Source organism: Sphaerodactylus townsendi, linkage group LG02 (assembly GCF_021028975.2).
Source record: "Sphaerodactylus townsendi isolate TG3544 linkage group LG02, MPM_Stown_v2.3, whole genome shotgun sequence".
Taxonomy (NCBI): domain Eukaryota; kingdom Metazoa; phylum Chordata; class Lepidosauria; order Squamata; family Sphaerodactylidae; genus Sphaerodactylus; species Sphaerodactylus townsendi.
Genome location: NC_059426.1, coordinates 35,397,767 through 35,416,728, shown reverse-complemented (window position 1 = coordinate 35,416,728; position 18,962 = coordinate 35,397,767). Strand labels below are relative to the sequence as shown.

General features: G+C 74.6%; 1 protein-coding gene across 11 annotated transcripts in view; it reads right to left on the bottom strand.

The window, feature by feature from the left end:
* The window catches only part of KCNH7 (potassium voltage-gated channel subfamily H member 7), a 357,945-nt gene that overhangs the window by 59,204 nt on the left and 279,779 nt on the right, over positions 1-18,962 (bottom strand). For 10 of the 11 annotated variants that reach the window (XM_048485320.1, XM_048485324.1, XM_048485321.1 and 7 more), the window contains one exon: positions 3,042-3,441. The exons of the other annotated variant lie outside the window; for it this stretch is intronic. In XM_048485320.1, coding sequence (XP_048341277.1) covers positions 3,042-3,441 — 400 coding nt within the window. The remainder of the gene's footprint in view (positions 1-3,041; positions 3,442-18,962) is intronic. 11 annotated transcript variants of the gene reach the window in all.

The window sequence follows — 18,962 nt, the reverse complement described above, 5'->3', positions numbered from 1 at the left end:
TGAGCAGCATCAAGTACTTAGCTGCTGGAGTCCCATTTGGGGAGTGGAATGAGGCGTAGCACCTCTCAGCATTGGCTAGATACACAAAACCAGTGATAATGCTGGCCAAGTCTAGAGCGAAAGTGGGGTTGCCCAAAATGCAGGTGGGTTATTTACTAGCAGCAATTCAAGTTGGATTCAGCTTACAGAGTGGCTCTTCACCATCTCTACCCTCTAACTACATCTTTTTAACCTCCCGAAAAGCCTTCCAACGTTTGGAGGGCCTCAGGAAGGGTTACCAACTCTGAAATGGGAAATTCTTGGCAATTTGGGGGCAGAGCTTAGGGTGGTAGAGTTTGGGGAGCTGAAGGAGTTGTTTGCAGCAATGAAAATGATGGTGCTCCCCAATACCCCTGCCTCTCAATCTTTTGCTGCATGCCAGCTACCAGCTGGCAATCCTAGCTATCTAAATTTGAGCACCTTAGAGACCAACAAGATCTTTTTTGAGAGTCAAACTTCTCTTCTACAGACAGATTTTCTTCATCCACCACTAAACTTAGCTAAATGTGGATCATCATCCAATAGATTTCTGAGATGGAACTTGGAAAGAGCGGGGTTTGGGGAGATGAGGGACCTTAGCAGAGAAGCGATGCCAGAGAGTTAAGCCTACCAATGCTATTTGTCCAGGAGAAACAAACTCTGTAGTTTGGAGATAAATTGTAATTGCAGGAGATCCCTCCAGGCTCCACCAGGGGAATAGTGGCCCTAAACCAGACTTCTTTACCTGAGGTTGTTTGCTAAGTAAATAAAAAGGAGGGGGGGGGGGCTATAATGCATGATGGGAAAGCCCCATCCTGAACCTGTACTTTCAAACAGTTTTAAAACAGAATGAAGGGCATCACATAGCATCGTCTTGGGCGTTTTCCTCAGAAGTCACCCTCACTGTGTTCTGGTAAGTGTGCCTAGGACTGCAGCCTGAATTAAACAAATTATGCATCTGCAAAAAAGTTAATGTTGCATCAAAGTCTACAAGGACAGCGAAACGATAGTTACTCTGCAAATTTCACAAGCCAATAGTTGTTTGGATACACTTCAGTTTTAGAGTTAGGCATGGCAACCAGTGGATGTCCAGGGATGGGGTGGAGGCACAAGAGACACCAGTGGTACATTATACCTCTCTATAAATCACTGACAACTCTAGAGATTCTCCAGTGTTTTCTAGAGCAGACTGAGCATCACTTCTGGGTTTTCCACAGAAGTGACATCACACCTTTGTCAAGAGCTATTTCTGGGAACCTCACTTAGTGCAAACTGGCAAACACAGAGCAGAGGAAAAGAAAAATGGCACAGTAGTTATCCTTAATTAGTAACTCTCAAGATTAATTTAAGGTAGTACATTTAGGCTTCTAGCAAACTGCCCCTGTAATCTGTTTCAGCAGCCAGTTGCCAACAGATTTTTGTATCATTTTGGCCGCCAGCTGCTAACATTATTTTTAACCTTTCCGGACAAAGCTGCTTGCGTCTCACCGACATCTCGGGATTTCAGCTGGTTTTTGAAAACCGGCTGAAAACTGCCTCTTTCTATTTCGGTTCTTCGTTGCACTTGTAAATAGCTCTAATATGCTGTTCGAACTATCTGAAGAACCCCCAAAGCACACTGTTTTTTCCCCTGCCTGACATTCTTTTTCAGCTTTTAAAAAAAAGGTCCTAAGATTGTGCTACAGCGCTATGGGACTACAGTGCTGCAGCCGTACCATTGACATGCCTGTTGCTGTAGCTGAAAAAGAACATTGAACAGAAAAAGGCAAGAAAAAATAGCAGGACTCTTTGAAACAGCCAGAGATAGTTCATGGATGAGCTGTATAAAATGCCCATCCCTATATTGCTTAACTTGGATTCATGCCAACAACGGATAACATCTGGTTTTGAATGGTAATCTGAAAGGGGCCTAAGTGTAGAGTCATGTGATTTGGTTGCTTATGATGGTTGGTTTGAATCTGGGTGATATGGAGGGACAAACAGAATCTTTGGGATGGATCTAGTCACCCGCCAAGGATCCTTCCTCCAACCTAAGCAGCCCCCTTCCAAATTAAGTGGCTCTTATAACAGAAAGACAGAGGAAAACTACAAACGTTCCTCAGTGGACTGGTAGGACAGCGGTAGCATCCACCCCTTTGCTCGGGGCCTCATGGCAACTCTCGGAAGTCCTGTCTAATTCCAAAAATGTGCACATCAGATGATTTCCTAGTTTTATTATGACTTGATGCATGCATTCTACTGATGAGCCCTCACAGTCAAAAACAGATTTCGGGAGGAGCTTCTGAAGTACCTCCCATGCCAATGAAGTGAAGGAAAGCCAAGACTGGCTCTTTGCTTTGAGTAAAAGATGCTTTATTGAAGAGACACATTAATGAAGAAGCAAAAGGGGGCACAGTGGGAAATCAGTGGGCACTGGGGCACCCATAGCCACCACATTGCATAACACTCTCCAAAGCTGGGATGCTGTGTGGTTTCCTGGGCTGTATGGCCGTGTTCTAGCAGCATTCTCTCCTGATGTTTTGCCTGCATCTGTGGCTGGCATCTTCAGAGGATCTGATAGTAGGAAAGCAAGTGGAGTATATATATCTGTGATTAACAGTGAAGATAGCAAGGTCAATAGGTGAGGGCATCTGCATAGAAGTAGCATGGCATGTGAGTAACGATGAAGTATATTGACCTTGCTATCTTCAATGTTAGTCACAGGTATATATACTCCACTTGCTTTCTTTTCCTACTATCAGATCCTCTGAAGATGCCAGCCACTGATGCAGGCGAAACATCAGGAGAAAATGCTGCTAGAACACGGCCATACAGCATGGAAACCACACAGCACCCCAGTGATTCCGACCATGAAAGCCTTTGACAATACACTCTTCAAAGCCTTCACCTCATATATGGTGTATTTCCTTCCCTCCTCCACTTCAATGCTTCTTAATTATCTCAATGCTCCCAATTAGCACATGTACATATATTATCAAGTATTCATGGTGGAGAAACGAAGAATGCAAATGAGTCCTACTTACAGCCAATCAGCATGACACAGATGGAAAATATTTTCTCAGAGTTGGTGTTTGGTGATACATTTCCAAATCCTACGCTTGTCAGACTGCTGAAGGTGAAGTAAAGCGCGGTGACGTATTTGTCCTTGATCGATGGTCCCGAGCTGAGGTCGCTCCGATTGTAATGTTTTCCCAGTTGCTCTCCCAGCGAATCCAGCCAGCCAATTTTATGAACCAGGTAATGCCGCTCAACATTGCCGATAGCGTACCAAATGCAAGCCAGCCAATGAGCAATGAGAGCAAAGATGCACATTAGGAGCATCAGAACAGCAGCGCCGTATTCAGAGTAGCGATCCAGTTTCCGGGCAACCCTCACCAAACGCAGCAACCTGGCAGTCTTCAGTAGGCCAATGAGCGTTGTTGTCTGTGGCAAAACAGATACGCACTGCTAAGAATGTATTTTAGATCACTCAAATATTTGTTTTATTCAGAATGGATTTTACATAGTTAATTTTTTTTACGTTTCCAAATCTAAGGATAGGAAAGGGGCTTAAGCACTATGATCTGTTTGAAAGGAACACCTCAAAGTCCAACAGCACCAATTAAATATAGGCCTGGAAAATAGCTAGATTTTTAAGTTATAACTCCTATGAAGTAAGTAATGAGTAACTTGGGCATGGAATTTGTTACAATTTTTCTTTCAAAAATTATCAACCATATATCTCCCATAAACCACATAATTTATATGTAAGTGCTGTTAAATTGCAACCAATTTATGGTGAGAAGCAGGTGTGGCGTGCTATCACCTTCCTCTGCAGAATCTGCCCTGGTGGTCTCTTATTCAAGTCCCGGACCTGCTTAGCTTCCAATATCTGACAAGAGTGGGCTGTCCCATTCATTTTCTCTCCCTTGACTGGCATTTGAAGATCCCCTCAACTTCAAAAGAGGTTTTGAAATATGGATTGGAATTGTAGGCGGGTGGACATCTATTGCATAAAGAAGACTGCAGCTCAAAGATGCCTTGGGCACGTGAGGTTATGAGGTTCTTGCTCAACATTCTCTAAAACAAGCCAGTATCATTTATACTTCTAATCAAATAGCAAGAAGACTAAAAGTTATACCTGCAAGTCAAACAGGTATTTTTAAACTGATACTCAACCAGTGTTTTAAACTCCCAAATGTGAGCCACTTGTAAACCACATCAAATTCAATGTAAAAGTCAAGCATCTAATCAAATCTTTCTGGCCACTGCTGAAAGCAAAGCATTTTGTTCTGATCCAGCCAGGCAGTTCTTATATAATTCAGTCTGTCCAAACAGTAAATACATTGTGCGTTTTGCACATGGTATTTAGGCCTAGAGCTCAAGAACTTTGCATTGCTTTCCAATTTTGCTCCCATATGTTCTATAGCTGGCAATTATAGAGATTTATCCATTATTAATCCTATAAAACTAAGTATTACCTACGTTATAAATAGTAACCGGAGGAACTCTCTCTGCCCTTCAAATCTATTAAAACTAAATGTGTGACATTAAAACAGTGAAAAAAAATTGCATTTAGATTCCCCCTTCCCACTTTTTTTAAAAAAGGCATGTATAAAACATGATGTTTAACAACTGAAAACATTTAAAATTCTGCTGGGAGCAGCCGCCTGCCCATTAAGTGCCCTTTGGATATTTGATGTGTTGCTGAATTTAGATCTCAGTAATAGTAGCCTAGAAATAAAGAATGCGGGGAGAAAGATGTGCTCCATGGGCTATGTTGGTTGAAAACAACCTATTCTATTTATACCCAATTTACAGCTTTCTTCCTGCGACAACAAACTGTGATCGCTCAGTTAAGTGCAGTGCTTTGAGCCATTGCTGCAGAACAGTGGTGCCAACAAATGAAGAAACTGGCAGTGAAATCGACATCCGCCGTGGGTGTATTTGAAAACTGCGGTCGATCAGTGGGCGTTGCCATATTTTCCTGGGGTTTCTCCTACAACACGAATGCCACAGGGTCTGCAATTCACAGAGTGAATCACTGAGATGGTTTTCAAAAAGAAGAATGAAAGTTGGGAAAATGGAAATAGGCTGTATTTAGCCAGGGCTCTGAACAGTGAAAGTCAAGGATGAGGTCAGGTAGGTGTAATTGTAACAGAGCTCATTGGACTGGATCCCATTAAAAAGATCCACTCACACAACAGGAGGGGAGATCTTTGCCACTTGCCCTGTTCCATGAAAACCTTCTTCCCCCTATATGCTGATCTTGGCTGACTCCCAGAATAAGCATTTTGAGGGGCACAGACATTTTAGCCAGGATCCAACCCACAGTAACAAATTGAATTCTCGGACAGGGCCCCATCGTACCTGACAGAGAGTTCGGCTTCTGCCTAACCCTACTGGAAACTGATTGGAAGGATCCAAGAACAGATCAGTGACTCATTCAGAATATCAAGGAGCTCTTGGTTGGGTGATTTGGTTTCCAGGGAAAATTTATTAATTTCTTACAGCACATTAGCCCTCCTCTCACGACACGCGTAGTCCCTCAACCTGACCTGGCCTTTCTCAAGAGAAATATATGTGCACATATATTTCTACCTTTTAACCCTGCCTTTATTTTAACCTTCAGGACAACACATAACAGGCTCCACTCCTCAATTTCATTCTTACTGCAACTGTGTGAGGCAGATTAAAGGAAGATTCAGCTGTGAGTTTCATGGTGATGGGGGATTCAGTCTGGGATCTCTGAAGTCCTAGTCTGACACTCTAACCACTAGTCCACACTGGCTGTAAAACACTCCCCCTCTCCAGTACCTATATCTATGTACTGTATCAAAGGAGGGAAATCTAAGCTGATTTGTGCTAGAGTATAAAGACTTAATGGGACTGAAAATGTTTATTTATCTACTTCATTCACACCCATCTTTCAGCCAATGGGGATATGAAGCAGCTTATCTCCTTTTTCTTTCTCCTATTTAGCCTCACAACAACTCTGGTTAAGCTGAGTGTGTAAGACTTGGCCATGATCACCCAGCAAGCTTCCAAGGCAGGGTTGGGATTCAATTCGGAGTCTCTCGGATCTTAAGAACATAAGAACATAAGAACAAGCCTGCTGGATCAGACCAGAGTCCATCTAGTCCAGCTCTCTGCTACTCGCAGTGCCTTTGGGAGCTCACATGCAGGTGCCTTTGGGAGCTCACATGCAGGTGCCTTTGGGAGCTCACGTGCAGGATGTGAAAGCAATGGCCTTCTGCGGCTGTTGCTCCCGAGCACCTGGACTGTTAAGGCATTTGCAATCTCAGATCAAAGGGGATCTTATTCCAGTGCTGTATGTGTCTGCGCGCACAAAGTGCCGTCAGGTCGCAGCAAGGGGCTTTCAAGGCAAGTGAGAAGCAGAGGTGACTTGACATTGCCTTCCCTTGAACAGCCTTCCTACAAATACCAACCCTCCTTGGCTTCAAAGATCTGATGAGATCGGTTTATACCAAGCTGCCCCTCCTCACCTAACCACTACTTAACACTTGCTGTACGTGCTGAAAATACATTAGAAGGCATTCCAGTCATTTTGGTTCAGGGACACTGGAGCAGTTGCGGGAGACCCAATGCATTTTCAACCTTTTCCCCATAAGAACACTGTTAACGCTAGGTCAACCTTCGGTTTCCCAAACCCTGGTGCTAAATTGATTTACGATTAGTGGGTATGTGGTGAAGGAGACCATATGTTAAGATCTGGTGCAGCAGAATAGCAAACATATGAAGATGCATTAGGAAAGACATTTAGCTTTTTGGACGAATGCCTCCTAATTAACAAAACAAAAGTGGATCTAAATTATTTTCTGTTTTGGGGAGGGGGAAATCTCTTGTTTGCTGGGTATCAGCTGTTTGTTTCTTCTCAGGTTCTTCAGCTTTCTCCACAAAGACTATTTTAATTGCCTCTTTAGTGTGCTATTTTTGTTTTGTTTTGGGTTTTTTTAAATTCTTGTAACACATCTATACATATGTGAAGAAATATTTTATATATATCTATATAGATATAGATATAGATATATTCATCTATATCTATATATATTAGTGTGCAGAAGTTGATTTCAAGCTATGTTCTAAGGCCGTGGTGGCGAACCTTTGGCTGGGGGGGGGGGTGGGGGGGGGGGGGGGTGGGGGGGGGGGGGGGTGGGGGGGGGGGGGGGTGGGGGGGGGGGGGGGTGGGGGGGGGGGGGGGTGGGGGGGGGGGGGGGTGGGGGGGGGGGGGGGTGGGGGGGGGGGGGGGTGGGGGGGGGGGGGGGTGGGGGGGGGGGGGGGTGGGGGGGGGGGGGGGTGGGGGGGGGGGGGGGTGGGGGGGGGGGGGGGTGGGGGGGGGGGGGGGTGGGGGGGGGGGGGGGTGGGGGGGGGGGGGGGTGGGGGGGGGGGGGGGTGGGGGGGGGGGGGGGTGGGGGGGGGGGGGGGTGGGGGGGGGGGGGGGTGGGGGGGGGGGGGGGTGGGGGGGGGGGGGGGTGGGGGGGGGGGGGGGTGGGGGGGGGGGGGGGTGGGGGGGGGGGGGGGTGGGGGGGGGGGGGGGTGGGGGGGGGGGGGGGTGGGGGGGGGGGGGGGTGGGGGGGGGGGGGGGTGGGGGGGGGGGGGGGTGGGGGGGGGGGGGGGTGGGGGGGGGGGGGGGTGGGGGGGGGGGGGGGTGGGGGGGGGGGGGGGTGGGGGGGGGGGGGGGTGGGGGGGGGGGGGGGTGGGGGGGGGGGGGGGTGGGGGGGGGGGGGGGTGGGGGGGGGGGGGGGTGGGGGGGGGGGGGGGTGGGGGGGGGGGGGGGTGGGGGGGGGGGGGGGTGGGGGGGGGGGGGGGTGGGGGGGGGGGGGGGTGGGGGGGGGGGGGGGTGGGGGGGGGGGGGGGTGGGGGGGGGGGGGGGTGGGGGGGGGGGGGGGTGGGGGGGGGGGGGGGTGGGGGGGGGGGGGGGTGGGGGGGGGGGGGGGTGGGGGGGGGGGGGGGTGGGGGGGGGGGGGGGTGGGGGGGGGGGGGGGTGGGGGGGGGGGGGGGTGGGGGGGGGGGGGGGTGGGGGGGGGGGGGGGTGGGGGGGGGGGGGGGTGGGGGGGGGGGGGGGTGGGGGGGGGGGGGGGTGGGGGGGGGGGGGGGTGGGGGGGGGGGGGGGTGGGGGGGGGGGGGGGTGGGGGGGGGGGGGGGTGGGGGGGGGGGGGGGTGGGGGGGGGGGGGGGTGGGGGGGGGGGGGGGTGGGGGGGGGGGGGGGTGGGGGGGGGGGGGGGTGGGGGGGGGGGGGGGTGGGGGGGGGGGGGGGTGGGGGGGGGGGGGGGTGGGGGGGGGGGGGGGTGGGGGGGGGGGGGGGTGGGGGGGGGGGGGGGTGGGGGGGGGGGGGGGTGGGGGGGGGGGGGGGTGGGGGGGGGGGGGGGTGGGGGGGGGGGGGGGTGGGGGGGGGGGGGGGTGGGGGGGGGGGGGGGTGGGGGGGGGGGGGGGTGGGGGGGGGGGGGGGTGGGGGGGGGGGGGGGTGGGGGGGGGGGGGGGTGGGGGGGGGGGGGGGTGGGGGGGGGGGGGGGTGGGGGGGGGGGGGGGTGGGGGGGGGGGGGGGTGGGGGGGGGGGGGGGTGGGGGGGGGGGGGGGTGGGGGGGGGGGGGGGTGGGGGGGGGGGGGGGTGGGGGGGGGGGGGGGTGGGGGGGGGGGGGGGTGGGGGGGGGGGGGGGTGGGGGGGGGGGGGGGTGGGGGGGGGGGGGGGTGGGGGGGGGGGGGGGTGGGGGGGGGGGGGGGTGGGGGGGGGGGGGGGTGGGGGGGGGGGGGGGTGGGGGGGGGGGGGGGTGGGGGGGGGGGGGGGTGGGGGGGGGGGGGGGTGGGGGGGGGGGGGGGTGGGGGGGGGGGGGGGTGGGGGGGGGGGGGGGTGGGGGGGGGGGGGGGTGGGGGGGGGGGGGGGTGGGGGGGGGGGGGGGTGGGGGGGGGGGGGGGTGGGGGGGGGGGGGGGTGGGGGGGGGGGGGGGTGGGGGGGGGGGGGGGTGGGGGGGGGGGGGGGTGGGGGGGGGGGGGGGTGGGGGGGGGGGGGGGTGGGGGGGGGGGGGGGTGGGGGGGGGGGGGGGTGGGGGGGGGGGGGGGTGGGGGGGGGGGGGGGTGGGGGGGGGGGGGGGTGGGGGGGGGGGGGGGTGGGGGGGGGGGGGGGTGGGGGGGGGGGGGGGTGGGGGGGGGGGGGGGTGGGGGGGGGGGGGGGTGGGGGGGGGGGGGGGTGGGGGGGGGGGGGGGTGGGGGGGGGGGGGGGTGGGGGGGGGGGGGGGTGGGGGGGGGGGGGGGTGGGGGGGGGGGGGGGTGGGGGGGGGGGGGGGTGGGGGGGGGGGGGGGTGGGGGGGGGGGGGGGTGGGGGGGGGGGGGGGTGGGGGGGGGGGGGGGTGGGGGGGGGGGGGGGTGGGGGGGGGGGGGGGTGGGGGGGGGGGGGGGTGGGGGGGGGGGGGGGTGGGGGGGGGGGGGGGTGGGGGGGGGGGGGGGTGGGGGGGGGGGGGGGTGGGGGGGGGGGGGGGTGGGGGGGGGGGGGGGTGGGGGGGGGGGGGGGTGGGGGGGGGGGGGGGTGGGGGGGGGGGGGGGTGGGGGGGGGGGGGGGTGGGGGGGGGGGGGGGTGGGGGGGGGGGGGGGTGGGGGGGGGGGGGGGTGGGGGGGGGGGGGGGTGGGGGGGGGGGGGGGTGGGGGGGGGGGGGGGTGGGGGGGGGGGGGGGTGGGGGGGGGGGGGGGTGGGGGGGGGGGGGGGTGGGGGGGGGGGGGGGTGGGGGGGGGGGGGGGTGGGGGGGGGGGGGGGTGGGGGGGGGGGGGGGTGGGGGGGGGGGGGGGTGGGGGGGGGGGGGGGTGGGGGGGGGGGGGGGTGGGGGGGGGGGGGGGTGGGGGGGGGGGGGGGTGGGGGGGGGGGGGGGTGGGGGGGGGGGGGGGTGGGGGGGGGGGGGGGTGGGGGGGGGGGGGGGTGGGGGGGGGGGGGGGTGGGGGGGGGGGGGGGTGGGGGGGGGGGGGGGTGGGGGGGGGGGGGGGTGGGGGGGGGGGGGGGTGGGGGGGGGGGGGGGTGGGGGGGGGGGGGGGTGGGGGGGGGGGGGGGTGGGGGGGGGGGGGGGTGGGGGGGGGGGGGGGTGGGGGGGGGGGGGGGTGGGGGGGGGGGGGGGTGGGGGGGGGGGGGGGTGGGGGGGGGGGGGGGTGGGGGGGGGGGGGGGTGGGGGGGGGGGGGGGTGGGGGGGGGGGGGGGTGGGGGGGGGGGGGGGTGGGGGGGGGGGGGGGTGGGGGGGGGGGGGGGTGGGGGGGGGGGGGGGTGGGGGGGGGGGGGGGTGGGGGGGGGGGGGGGTGGGGGGGGGGGGGGGTGGGGGGGGGGGGGGGTGGGGGGGGGGGGGGGTGGGGGGGGGGGGGGGTGGGGGGGGGGGGGGGTGGGGGGGGGGGGGGGTGGGGGGGGGGGGGGGTGGGGGGGGGGGGGGGTGGGGGGGGGGGGGGGTGGGGGGGGGGGGGGGTGGGGGGGGGGGGGGGTGGGGGGGGGGGGGGGTGGGGGGGGGGGGGGGTGGGGGGGGGGGGGGGTGGGGGGGGGGGGGGGTGGGGGGGGGGGGGGGTGGGGGGGGGGGGGGGTGGGGGGGGGGGGGGGTGGGGGGGGGGGGGGGTGGGGGGGGGGGGGGGTGGGGGGGGGGGGGGGTGGGGGGGGGGGGGGGTGGGGGGGGGGGGGGGTGGGGGGGGGGGGGGGTGGGGGGGGGGGGGGGTGGGGGGGGGGGGGGGTGGGGGGGGGGGGGGGTGGGGGGGGGGGGGGGTGGGGGGGGGGGGGGGTGGGGGGGGGGGGGGGTGGGGGGGGGGGGGGGTGGGGGGGGGGGGGGGTGGGGGGGGGGGGGGGTGGGGGGGGGGGGGGGTGGGGGGGGGGGGGGGTGGGGGGGGGGGGGGGTGGGGGGGGGGGGGGGTGGGGGGGGGGGGGGGTGGGGGGGGGGGGGGGTGGGGGGGGGGGGGGGTGGGGGGGGGGGGGGGTGGGGGGGGGGGGGGGTGGGGGGGGGGGGGGGTGGGGGGGGGGGGGGGTGGGGGGGGGGGGGGGTGGGGGGGGGGGGGGGTGGGGGGGGGGGGGGGTGGGGGGGGGGGGGGGTGGGGGGGGGGGGGGGTGGGGGGGGGGGGGGGTGGGGGGGGGGGGGGGTGGGGGGGGGGGGGGGTGGGGGGGGGGGGGGGTGGGGGGGGGGGGGGGTGGGGGGGGGGGGGGGTGGGGGGGGGGGGGGGTGGGGGGGGGGGGGGGTGGGGGGGGGGGGGGGTGGGGGGGGGGGGGGGTGGGGGGGGGGGGGGGTGGGGGGGGGGGGGGGTGGGGGGGGGGGGGGGTGGGGGGGGGGGGGGGTGGGGGGGGGGGGGGGTGGGGGGGGGGGGGGGTGGGGGGGGGGGGGGGTGGGGGGGGGGGGGGGTGGGGGGGGGGGGGGGTGGGGGGGGGGGGGGGTGGGGGGGGGGGGGGGTGGGGGGGGGGGGGGGTGGGGGGGGGGGGGGGTGGGGGGGGGGGGGGGTGGGGGGGGGGGGGGGTGGGGGGGGGGGGGGGTGGGGGGGGGGGGGGGTGGGGGGGGGGGGGGGTGGGGGGGGGGGGGGGTGGGGGGGGGGGGGGGTGGGGGGGGGGGGGGGTGGGGGGGGGGGGGGGTGGGGGGGGGGGGGGGTGGGGGGGGGGGGGGGTGGGGGGGGGGGGGGGTGGGGGGGGGGGGGGGTGGGGGGGGGGGGGGGTGGGGGGGGGGGGGGGTGGGGGGGGGGGGGGGTGGGGGGGGGGGGGGGTGGGGGGGGGGGGGGGTGGGGGGGGGGGGGGGTGGGGGGGGGGGGGGGTGGGGGGGGGGGGGGGTGGGGGGGGGGGGGGGTGGGGGGGGGGGGGGGTGGGGGGGGGGGGGGGTGGGGGGGGGGGGGGGTGGGGGGGGGGGGGGGTGGGGGGGGGGGGGGGTGGGGGGGGGGGGGGGTGGGGGGGGGGGGGGGTGGGGGGGGGGGGGGGTGGGGGGGGGGGGGGGTGGGGGGGGGGGGGGGTGGGGGGGGGGGGGGGTGGGGGGGGGGGGGGGTGGGGGGGGGGGGGGGTGGGGGGGGGGGGGGGTGGGGGGGGGGGGGGGTGGGGGGGGGGGGGGGTGGGGGGGGGGGGGGGTGGGGGGGGGGGGGGGTGGGGGGGGGGGGGGGTGGGGGGGGGGGGGGGTGGGGGGGGGGGGGGGTGGGGGGGGGGGGGGGTGGGGGGGGGGGGGGGTGGGGGGGGGGGGGGGTGGGGGGGGGGGGGGGTGGGGGGGGGGGGGGGTGGGGGGGGGGGGGGGTGGGGGGGGGGGGGGGTGGGGGGGGGGGGGGGTGGGGGGGGGGGGGGGTGGGGGGGGGGGGGGGTGGGGGGGGGGGGGGGTGGGGGGGGGGGGGGGTGGGGGGGGGGGGGGGTGGGGGGGGGGGGGGGTGGGGGGGGGGGGGGGTGGGGGGGGGGGGGGGTGGGGGGGGGGGGGGGTGGGGGGGGGGGGGGGTGGGGGGGGGGGGGGGTGGGGGGGGGGGGGGGTGGGGGGGGGGGGGGGTGGGGGGGGGGGGGGGTGGGGGGGGGGGGGGGTGGGGGGGGGGGGGGGTGGGGGGGGGGGGGGGTGGGGGGGGGGGGGGGTGGGGGGGGGGGGGGGTGGGGGGGGGGGGGGGTGGGGGGGGGGGGGGGTGGGGGGGGGGGGGGGTGGGGGGGGGGGGGGGTGGGGGGGGGGGGGGGTGGGGGGGGGGGGGGGTGGGGGGGGGGGGGGGTGGGGGGGGGGGGGGGTGGGGGGGGGGGGGGGTGGGGGGGGGGGGGGGTGGGGGGGGGGGGGGGTGGGGGGGGGGGGGGGTGGGGGGGGGGGGGGGTGGGGGGGGGGGGGGGTGGGGGGGGGGGGGGGTGGGGGGGGGGGGGGGTGGGGGGGGGGGGGGGTGGGGGGGGGGGGGGGTGGGGGGGGGGGGGGGTGGGGGGGGGGGGGGGTGGGGGGGGGGGGGGGTGGGGGGGGGGGGGGGTGGGGGGGGGGGGGGGTGGGGGGGGGGGGGGGTGGGGGGGGGGGGGGGTGGGGGGGGGGGGGGGTGGGGGGGGGGGGGGGTGGGGGGGGGGGGGGGTGGGGGGGGGGGGGGGTGGGGGGGGGGGGGGGTGGGGGGGGGGGGGGGTGGGGGGGGGGGGGGGTGGGGGGGGGGGGGGGTGGGGGGGGGGGGGGGTGGGGGGGGGGGGGGGTGGGGGGGGGGGGGGGTGGGGGGGGGGGGGGGTGGGGGGGGGGGGGGGTGGGGGGGGGGGGGGGTGGGGGGGGGGGGGGGTGGGGGGGGGGGGGGGTGGGGGGGGGGGGGGGTGGGGGGGGGGGGGGGTGGGGGGGGGGGGGGGTGGGGGGGGGGGGGGGTGGGGGGGGGGGGGGGTGGGGGGGGGGGGGGGTGGGGGGGGGGGGGGGTGGGGGGGGGGGGGGGTGGGGGGGGGGGGGGGTGGGGGGGGGGGGGGGTGGGGGGGGGGGGGGGTGGGGGGGGGGGGGGGTGGGGGGGGGGGGGGGTGGGGGGGGGGGGGGGTGGGGGGGGGGGGGGGTGGGGGGGGGGGGGGGTGGGGGGGGGGGGGGGTGGGGGGGGGGGGGGGTGGGGGGGGGGGGGGGTGGGGGGGGGGGGGGGTGGGGGGGGGGGGGGGTGGGGGGGGGGGGGGGTGGGGGGGGGGGGGGGTGGGGGGGGGGGGGGGTGGGGGGGGGGGGGGGTGGGGGGGGGGGGGGGTGGGGGGGGGGGGGGGTGGGGGGGGGGGGGGGTGGGGGGGGGGGGGGGTGGGGGGGGGGGGGGGTGGGGGGGGGGGGGGGTGGGGGGGGGGGGGGGTGGGGGGGGGGGGGGGTGGGGGGGGGGGGGGGTGGGGGGGGGGGGGGGTGGGGGGGGGGGGGGGTGGGGGGGGGGGGGGGTGGGGGGGGGGGGGGGTGGGGGGGGGGGGGGGTGGGGGGGGGGGGGGGTGGGGGGGGGGGGGGGTGGGGGGGGGGGGGGGTGGGGGGGGGGGGGGGTGGGGGGGGGGGGGGGTGGGGGGGGGGGGGGGTGGGGGGGGGGGGGGGTGGGGGGGGGGGGGGGTGGGGGGGGGGGGGGGTGGGGGGGGGGGGGGGTGGGGGGGGGGGGGGGTGGGGGGGGGGGGGGGTGGGGGGGGGGGGGGGTGGGGGGGGGGGGGGGTGGGGGGGGGGGGGGGTGGGGGGGGGGGGGGGTGGGGGGGGGGGGGGGTGGGGGGGGGGGGGGGTGGGGGGGGGGGGGGGTGGGGGGGGGGGGGGGTGGGGGGGGGGGGGGGTGGGGGGGGGGGGGGGTGGGGGGGGGGGGGGGTGGGGGGGGGGGGGGGTGGGGGGGGGGGGGGGTGGGGGGGGGGGGGGGTGGGGGGGGGGGGGGGTGGGGGGGGGGGGGGGTGGGGGGGGGGGGGGGTGGGGGGGGGGGGGGGTGGGGGGGGGGGGGGGTGGGGGGGGGGGGGGGTGGGGGGGGGGGGGGGTGGGGGGGGGGGGGGGTGGGGGGGGGGGGGGGTGGGGGGGGGGGGGGGTGGGGGGGGGGGGGGGTGGGGGGGGGGGGGGGTGGGGGGGGGGGGGGGTGGGGGGGGGGGGGGGTGGGGGGGGGGGGGGGTGGGGGGGGGGGGGGGTGGGGGGGGGGGGGGGTGGGGGGGGGGGGGGGTGGGGGGGGGGGGGGGTGGGGGGGGGGGGGGGTGGGGGGGGGGGGGGGTGGGGGGGGGGGGGGGTGGGGGGGGGGGGGGGTGGGGGGGGGGGGGGGTGGGGGGGGGGGGGGGTGGGGGGGGGGGGGGGTGGGGGGGGGGGGGGGTGGGGGGGGGGGGGGGTGGGGGGGGGGGGGGGTGGGGGGGGGGGGGGGTGGGGGGGGGGGGGGGTGGGGGGGGGGGGGGGTGGGGGGGGGGGGGGGTGGGGGGGGGGGGGGGTGGGGGGGGGGGGGGGTGGGGGGGGGGGGGGGTGGGGGGGGGGGGGGGTGGGGGGGGGGGGGGGTGGGGGGGGGGGGGGGTGGGGGGGGGGGGGGGTGGGGGGGGGGGGGGGTGGGGGGGGGGGGGGGTGGGGGGGGGGGGGGGTGGGGGGGGGGGGGGGTGGGGGGGGGGGGGGGTGGGGGGGGGGGGGGGTGGGGGGGGGGGGGGGTGGGGGGGGGGGGGGGTGGGGGGGGGGGGGGGTGGGGGGGGGGGGGGGTGGGGGGGGGGGGGGGTGGGGGGGGGGGGGGGTGGGGGGGGGGGGGGGTGGGGGGGGGGGGGGGTGGGGGGGGGGGGGGGTGGGGGGGGGGGGGGGTGGGGGGGGGGGGGGGTGGGGGGGGGGGGGGGTGGGGGGGGGGGGGGGTGGGGGGGGGGGGGGGTGGGGGGGGGGGGGGGTGGGGGGGGGGGGGGGTGGGGGGGGGGGGGGGTGGGGGGGGGGGGGGGTGGGGGGGGGGGGGGGTGGGGGGGGGGGGGGGTGGGGGGGGGGGGGGGTGGGGGGGGGGGGGGGTGGGGGGGGGGGGGGGTGGGGGGGGGGGGGGGTGGGGGGGGGGGGGGGTGGGGGGGGGGGGGGGTGGGGGGGGGGGGGGGTGGGGGGGGGGGGGGGTGGGGGGGGGGGGGGGTGGGGGGGGGGGGGGGTGGGGGGGGGGGGGGGTGGGGGGGGGGGGGGGTGGGGGGGGGGGGGGGTGGGGGGGGGGGGGGGTGGGGGGGGGGGGGGGTGGGGGGGGGGGGGGGTGGGGGGGGGGGGGGGTGGGGGGGGGGGGGGGTGGGGGGGGGGGGGGGTGGGGGGGGGGGGGGGTGGGGGGGGGGGGGGGTGGGGGGGGGGGGGGGTGGGGGGGGGGGGGGGTGGGGGGGGGGGGGGGTGGGGGGGGGGGGGGGTGGGGGGGGGGGGGGGTGGGGGGGGGGGGGGGTGGGGGGGGGGGGGGGTGGGGGGGGGGGGGGGTGGGGGGGGGGGGGGGTGGGGGGGGGGGGGGGTGGGGGGGGGGGGGGGTGGGGGGGGGGGGGGGTGGGGGGGGGGGGGGGTGGGGGGGGGGGGGGGTGGGGGGGGGGGGGGGTGGGGGGGGGGGGGGGTGGGGGGGGGGGGGGGTGGGGGGGGGGGGGGGTGGGGGGGGGGGGGGGTGGGGGGGGGGGGGGGTGGGGGGGGGGGGGGGTGGGGGGGGGGGGGGGTGGGGGGGGGGGGGGGTGGGGGGGGGGGGGGGTGGGGGGGGGGGGGGGTGGGGGGGGGGGGGGGTGGGGGGGGGGGGGGGTGGGGGGGGGGGGGGGTGGGGGGGGGGGGGGGTGGGGGGGGGGGGGGGTGGGGGGGGGGGGGGGTGGGGGGGGGGGGGGGTGGGGGGGGGGGGGGGTGGGGGGGGGGGGGGGTGGGGGGGGGGGGGGGTGGGGGGGGGGGGGGGTGGGGGGGGGGGGGGGTGGGGGGGGGGGGGGGTGGGGGGGGGGGGGGGTGGGGGGGGGGGGGGGTGGGGGGGGGGGGGGGTGGGGGGGGGGGGGGGTGGGGGGGGGGGGGGGTGGGGGGGGGGGGGGGTGGGGGGGGGGGGGGGTGGGGGGGGGGGGGGGTGGGGGGGGGGGGGGGTGGGGGGGGGGGGGGGTGGGGGGGGGGGGGGGTGGGGGGGGGGGGGGGTGGGGGGGGGGGGGGGTGGGGGGGGGGGGGGGTGGGGGGGGGGGGGGGTGGGGGGGGGGGGGGGTGGGGGGGGGGGGGGGTGGGGGGGGGGGGGGGTGGGGGGGGGGGGGGGTGGGGGGGGGGGGGGGTGGGGGGGGGGGGGGGTGGGGGGGGGGGGGGGTGGGGGGGGGGGGGGGTGGGGGGGGGGGGGGGTGGGGGGGGGGGGGGGTGGGGGGGGGGGGGGGTGGGGGGGGGGGGGGGTGGGGGGGGGGGGGGGTGGGGGGGGGGGGGGGTGGGGGGGGGGGGGGGTGGGGGGGGGGGGGGGTGGGGGGGGGGGGGGGTGGGGGGGGGGGGGGGTGGGGGGGGGGGGGGGTGGGGGGGGGGGGGGGTGGGGGGGGGGGGGGGTGGGGGGGGGGGGGGGTGGGGGGGGGGGGGGGTGGGGGGGGGGGGGGGTGGGGGGGGGGGGGGGTGGGGGGGGGGGGGGGTGGGGGGGGGGGGGGGTGGGGGGGGGGGGGGGTGGGGGGGGGGGGGGGTGGGGGGGGGGGGGGGTGGGGGGGGGGGGGGGTGGGGGGGGGGGGGGGTGGGGGGGGGGGGGGGTGGGGGGGGGGGGGGGTGGGGGGGGGGGGGGGTGGGGGGGGGGGGGGGTGGGGGGGGGGGGGGGTGGGGGGGGGGGGGGGTGGGGGGGGGGGGGGGTGGGGGGGGGGGGGGGTGGGGGGGGGGGGGGGTGGGGGGGGGGGGGGGTGGGGGGGGGGGGGGGTGGGGGGGGGGGGGGGTGGGGGGGGGGGGGGGTGGGGGGGGGGGGGGGTGGGGGGGGGGGGGGGTGGGGGGGGGGGGGGGTGGGGGGGGGGGGGGGTGGGGGGGGGGGGGGGTGGGGGGGGGGGGGGGTGGGGGGGGGGGGGGGTGGGGGGGGGGGGGGGTGGGGGGGGGGGGGGGTGGGGGGGGGGGGGGGTGGGGGGGGGGGGGGGTGGGGGGGGGGGGGGGTGGGGGGGGGGGGGGGTGGGGGGGGGGGGGGGTGGGGGGGGGGGGGGGTGGGGGGGGGGGGGGGTGGGGGGGGGGGGGGGTGGGGGGGGGGGGGGGTGGGGGGGGGGGGGGGTGGGGGGGGGGGGGGGTGGGGGGGGGGGGGGGTGGGGGGGGGGGGGGGTGGGGGGGGGGGGGGGTGGGGGGGGGGGGGGGTGGGGGGGGGGGGGGGTGGGGGGGGGGGGGGGTGGGGGGGGGGGGGGGTGGGGGGGGGGGGGGGTGGGGGGGGGGGGGGGTGGGGGGGGGGGGGGGTGGGGGGGGGGGGGGGTGGGGGGGGGGGGGGGTGGGGGGGGGGGGGGGTGGGGGGGGGGGGGGGTGGGGGGGGGGGGGGGTGGGGGGGGGGGGGGGTGGGGGGGGGGGGGGGTGGGGGGGGGGGGGGGTGGGGGGGGGGGGGGGTGGGGGGGGGGGGGGGTGGGGGGGGGGGGGGGTGGGGGGGGGGGGGGGTGGGGGGGGGGGGGGGTGGGGGGGGGGGGGGGTGGGGGGGGGGGGGGGTGGGGGGGGGGGGGGGTGGGGGGGGGGGGGGGTGGGGGGGGGGGGGGGTGGGGGGGGGGGGGGGTGGGGGGGGGGGGGGGTGGGGGGGGGGGGGGGTGGGGGGGGGGGGGGGTGGGGGGGGGGGGGGGTGGGGGGGGGGGGGGGTGGGGGGGGGGGGGGGTGGGGGGGGGGGGGGGTGGGGGGGGGGGGGGGTGGGGGGGGGGGGGGGTGGGGGGGGGGGGGGGTGGGGGGGGGGGGGGGTGGGGGGGGGGGGGGGTGGGGGGGGGGGGGGGTGGGGGGGGGGGGGGGTGGGGGGGGGGGGGGGTGGGGGGGGGGGGGGGTGGGGGGGGGGGGGGGTGGGGGGGGGGGGGGGTGGGGGGGGGGGGGGGTGGGGGGGGGGGGGGGTGGGGGGGGGGGGGGGTGGGGGGGGGGGGGGGTGGGGGGGGGGGGGGGTGGGGGGGGGGGGGGGTGGGGGGGGGGGGGGGTGGGGGGGGGGGGGGGTGGGGGGGGGGGGGGGTGGGGGGGGGGGGGGGTGGGGGGGGGGGGGGGTGGGGGGGGGGGGGGGTGGGGGGGGGGGGGGGTGGGGGGGGGGGGGGGTGGGGGGGGGGGGGGGTGGGGGGGGGGGGGGGTGGGGGGGGGGGGGGGTGGGGGGGGGGGGGGGTGGGGGGGGGGGGGGGTGGGGGGGGGGGGGGGTGGGGGGGGGGGGGGGTGGGGGGGGGGGGGGGTGGGGGGGGGGGGGGGTGGGGGGGGGGGGGGGTGGGGGGGGGGGGGGGTGGGGGGGGGGGGGGGTGGGGGGGGGGGGGGGTGGGGGGGGGGGGGGGTGGGGGGGGGGGGGGGTGGGGGGGGGGGGGGGTGGGGGGGGGGGGGGGTGGGGGGGGGGGGGGGTGGGGGGGGGGGGGGGTGGGGGGGGGGGGGGGTGGGGGGGGGGGGGGGTGGGGGGGGGGGGGGGTGGGGGGGGGGGGGGGTGGGGGGGGGGGGGGGTGGGGGGGGGGGGGGGTGGGGGGGGGGGGGGGTGGGGGGGGGGGGGGGTGGGGGGGGGGGGGG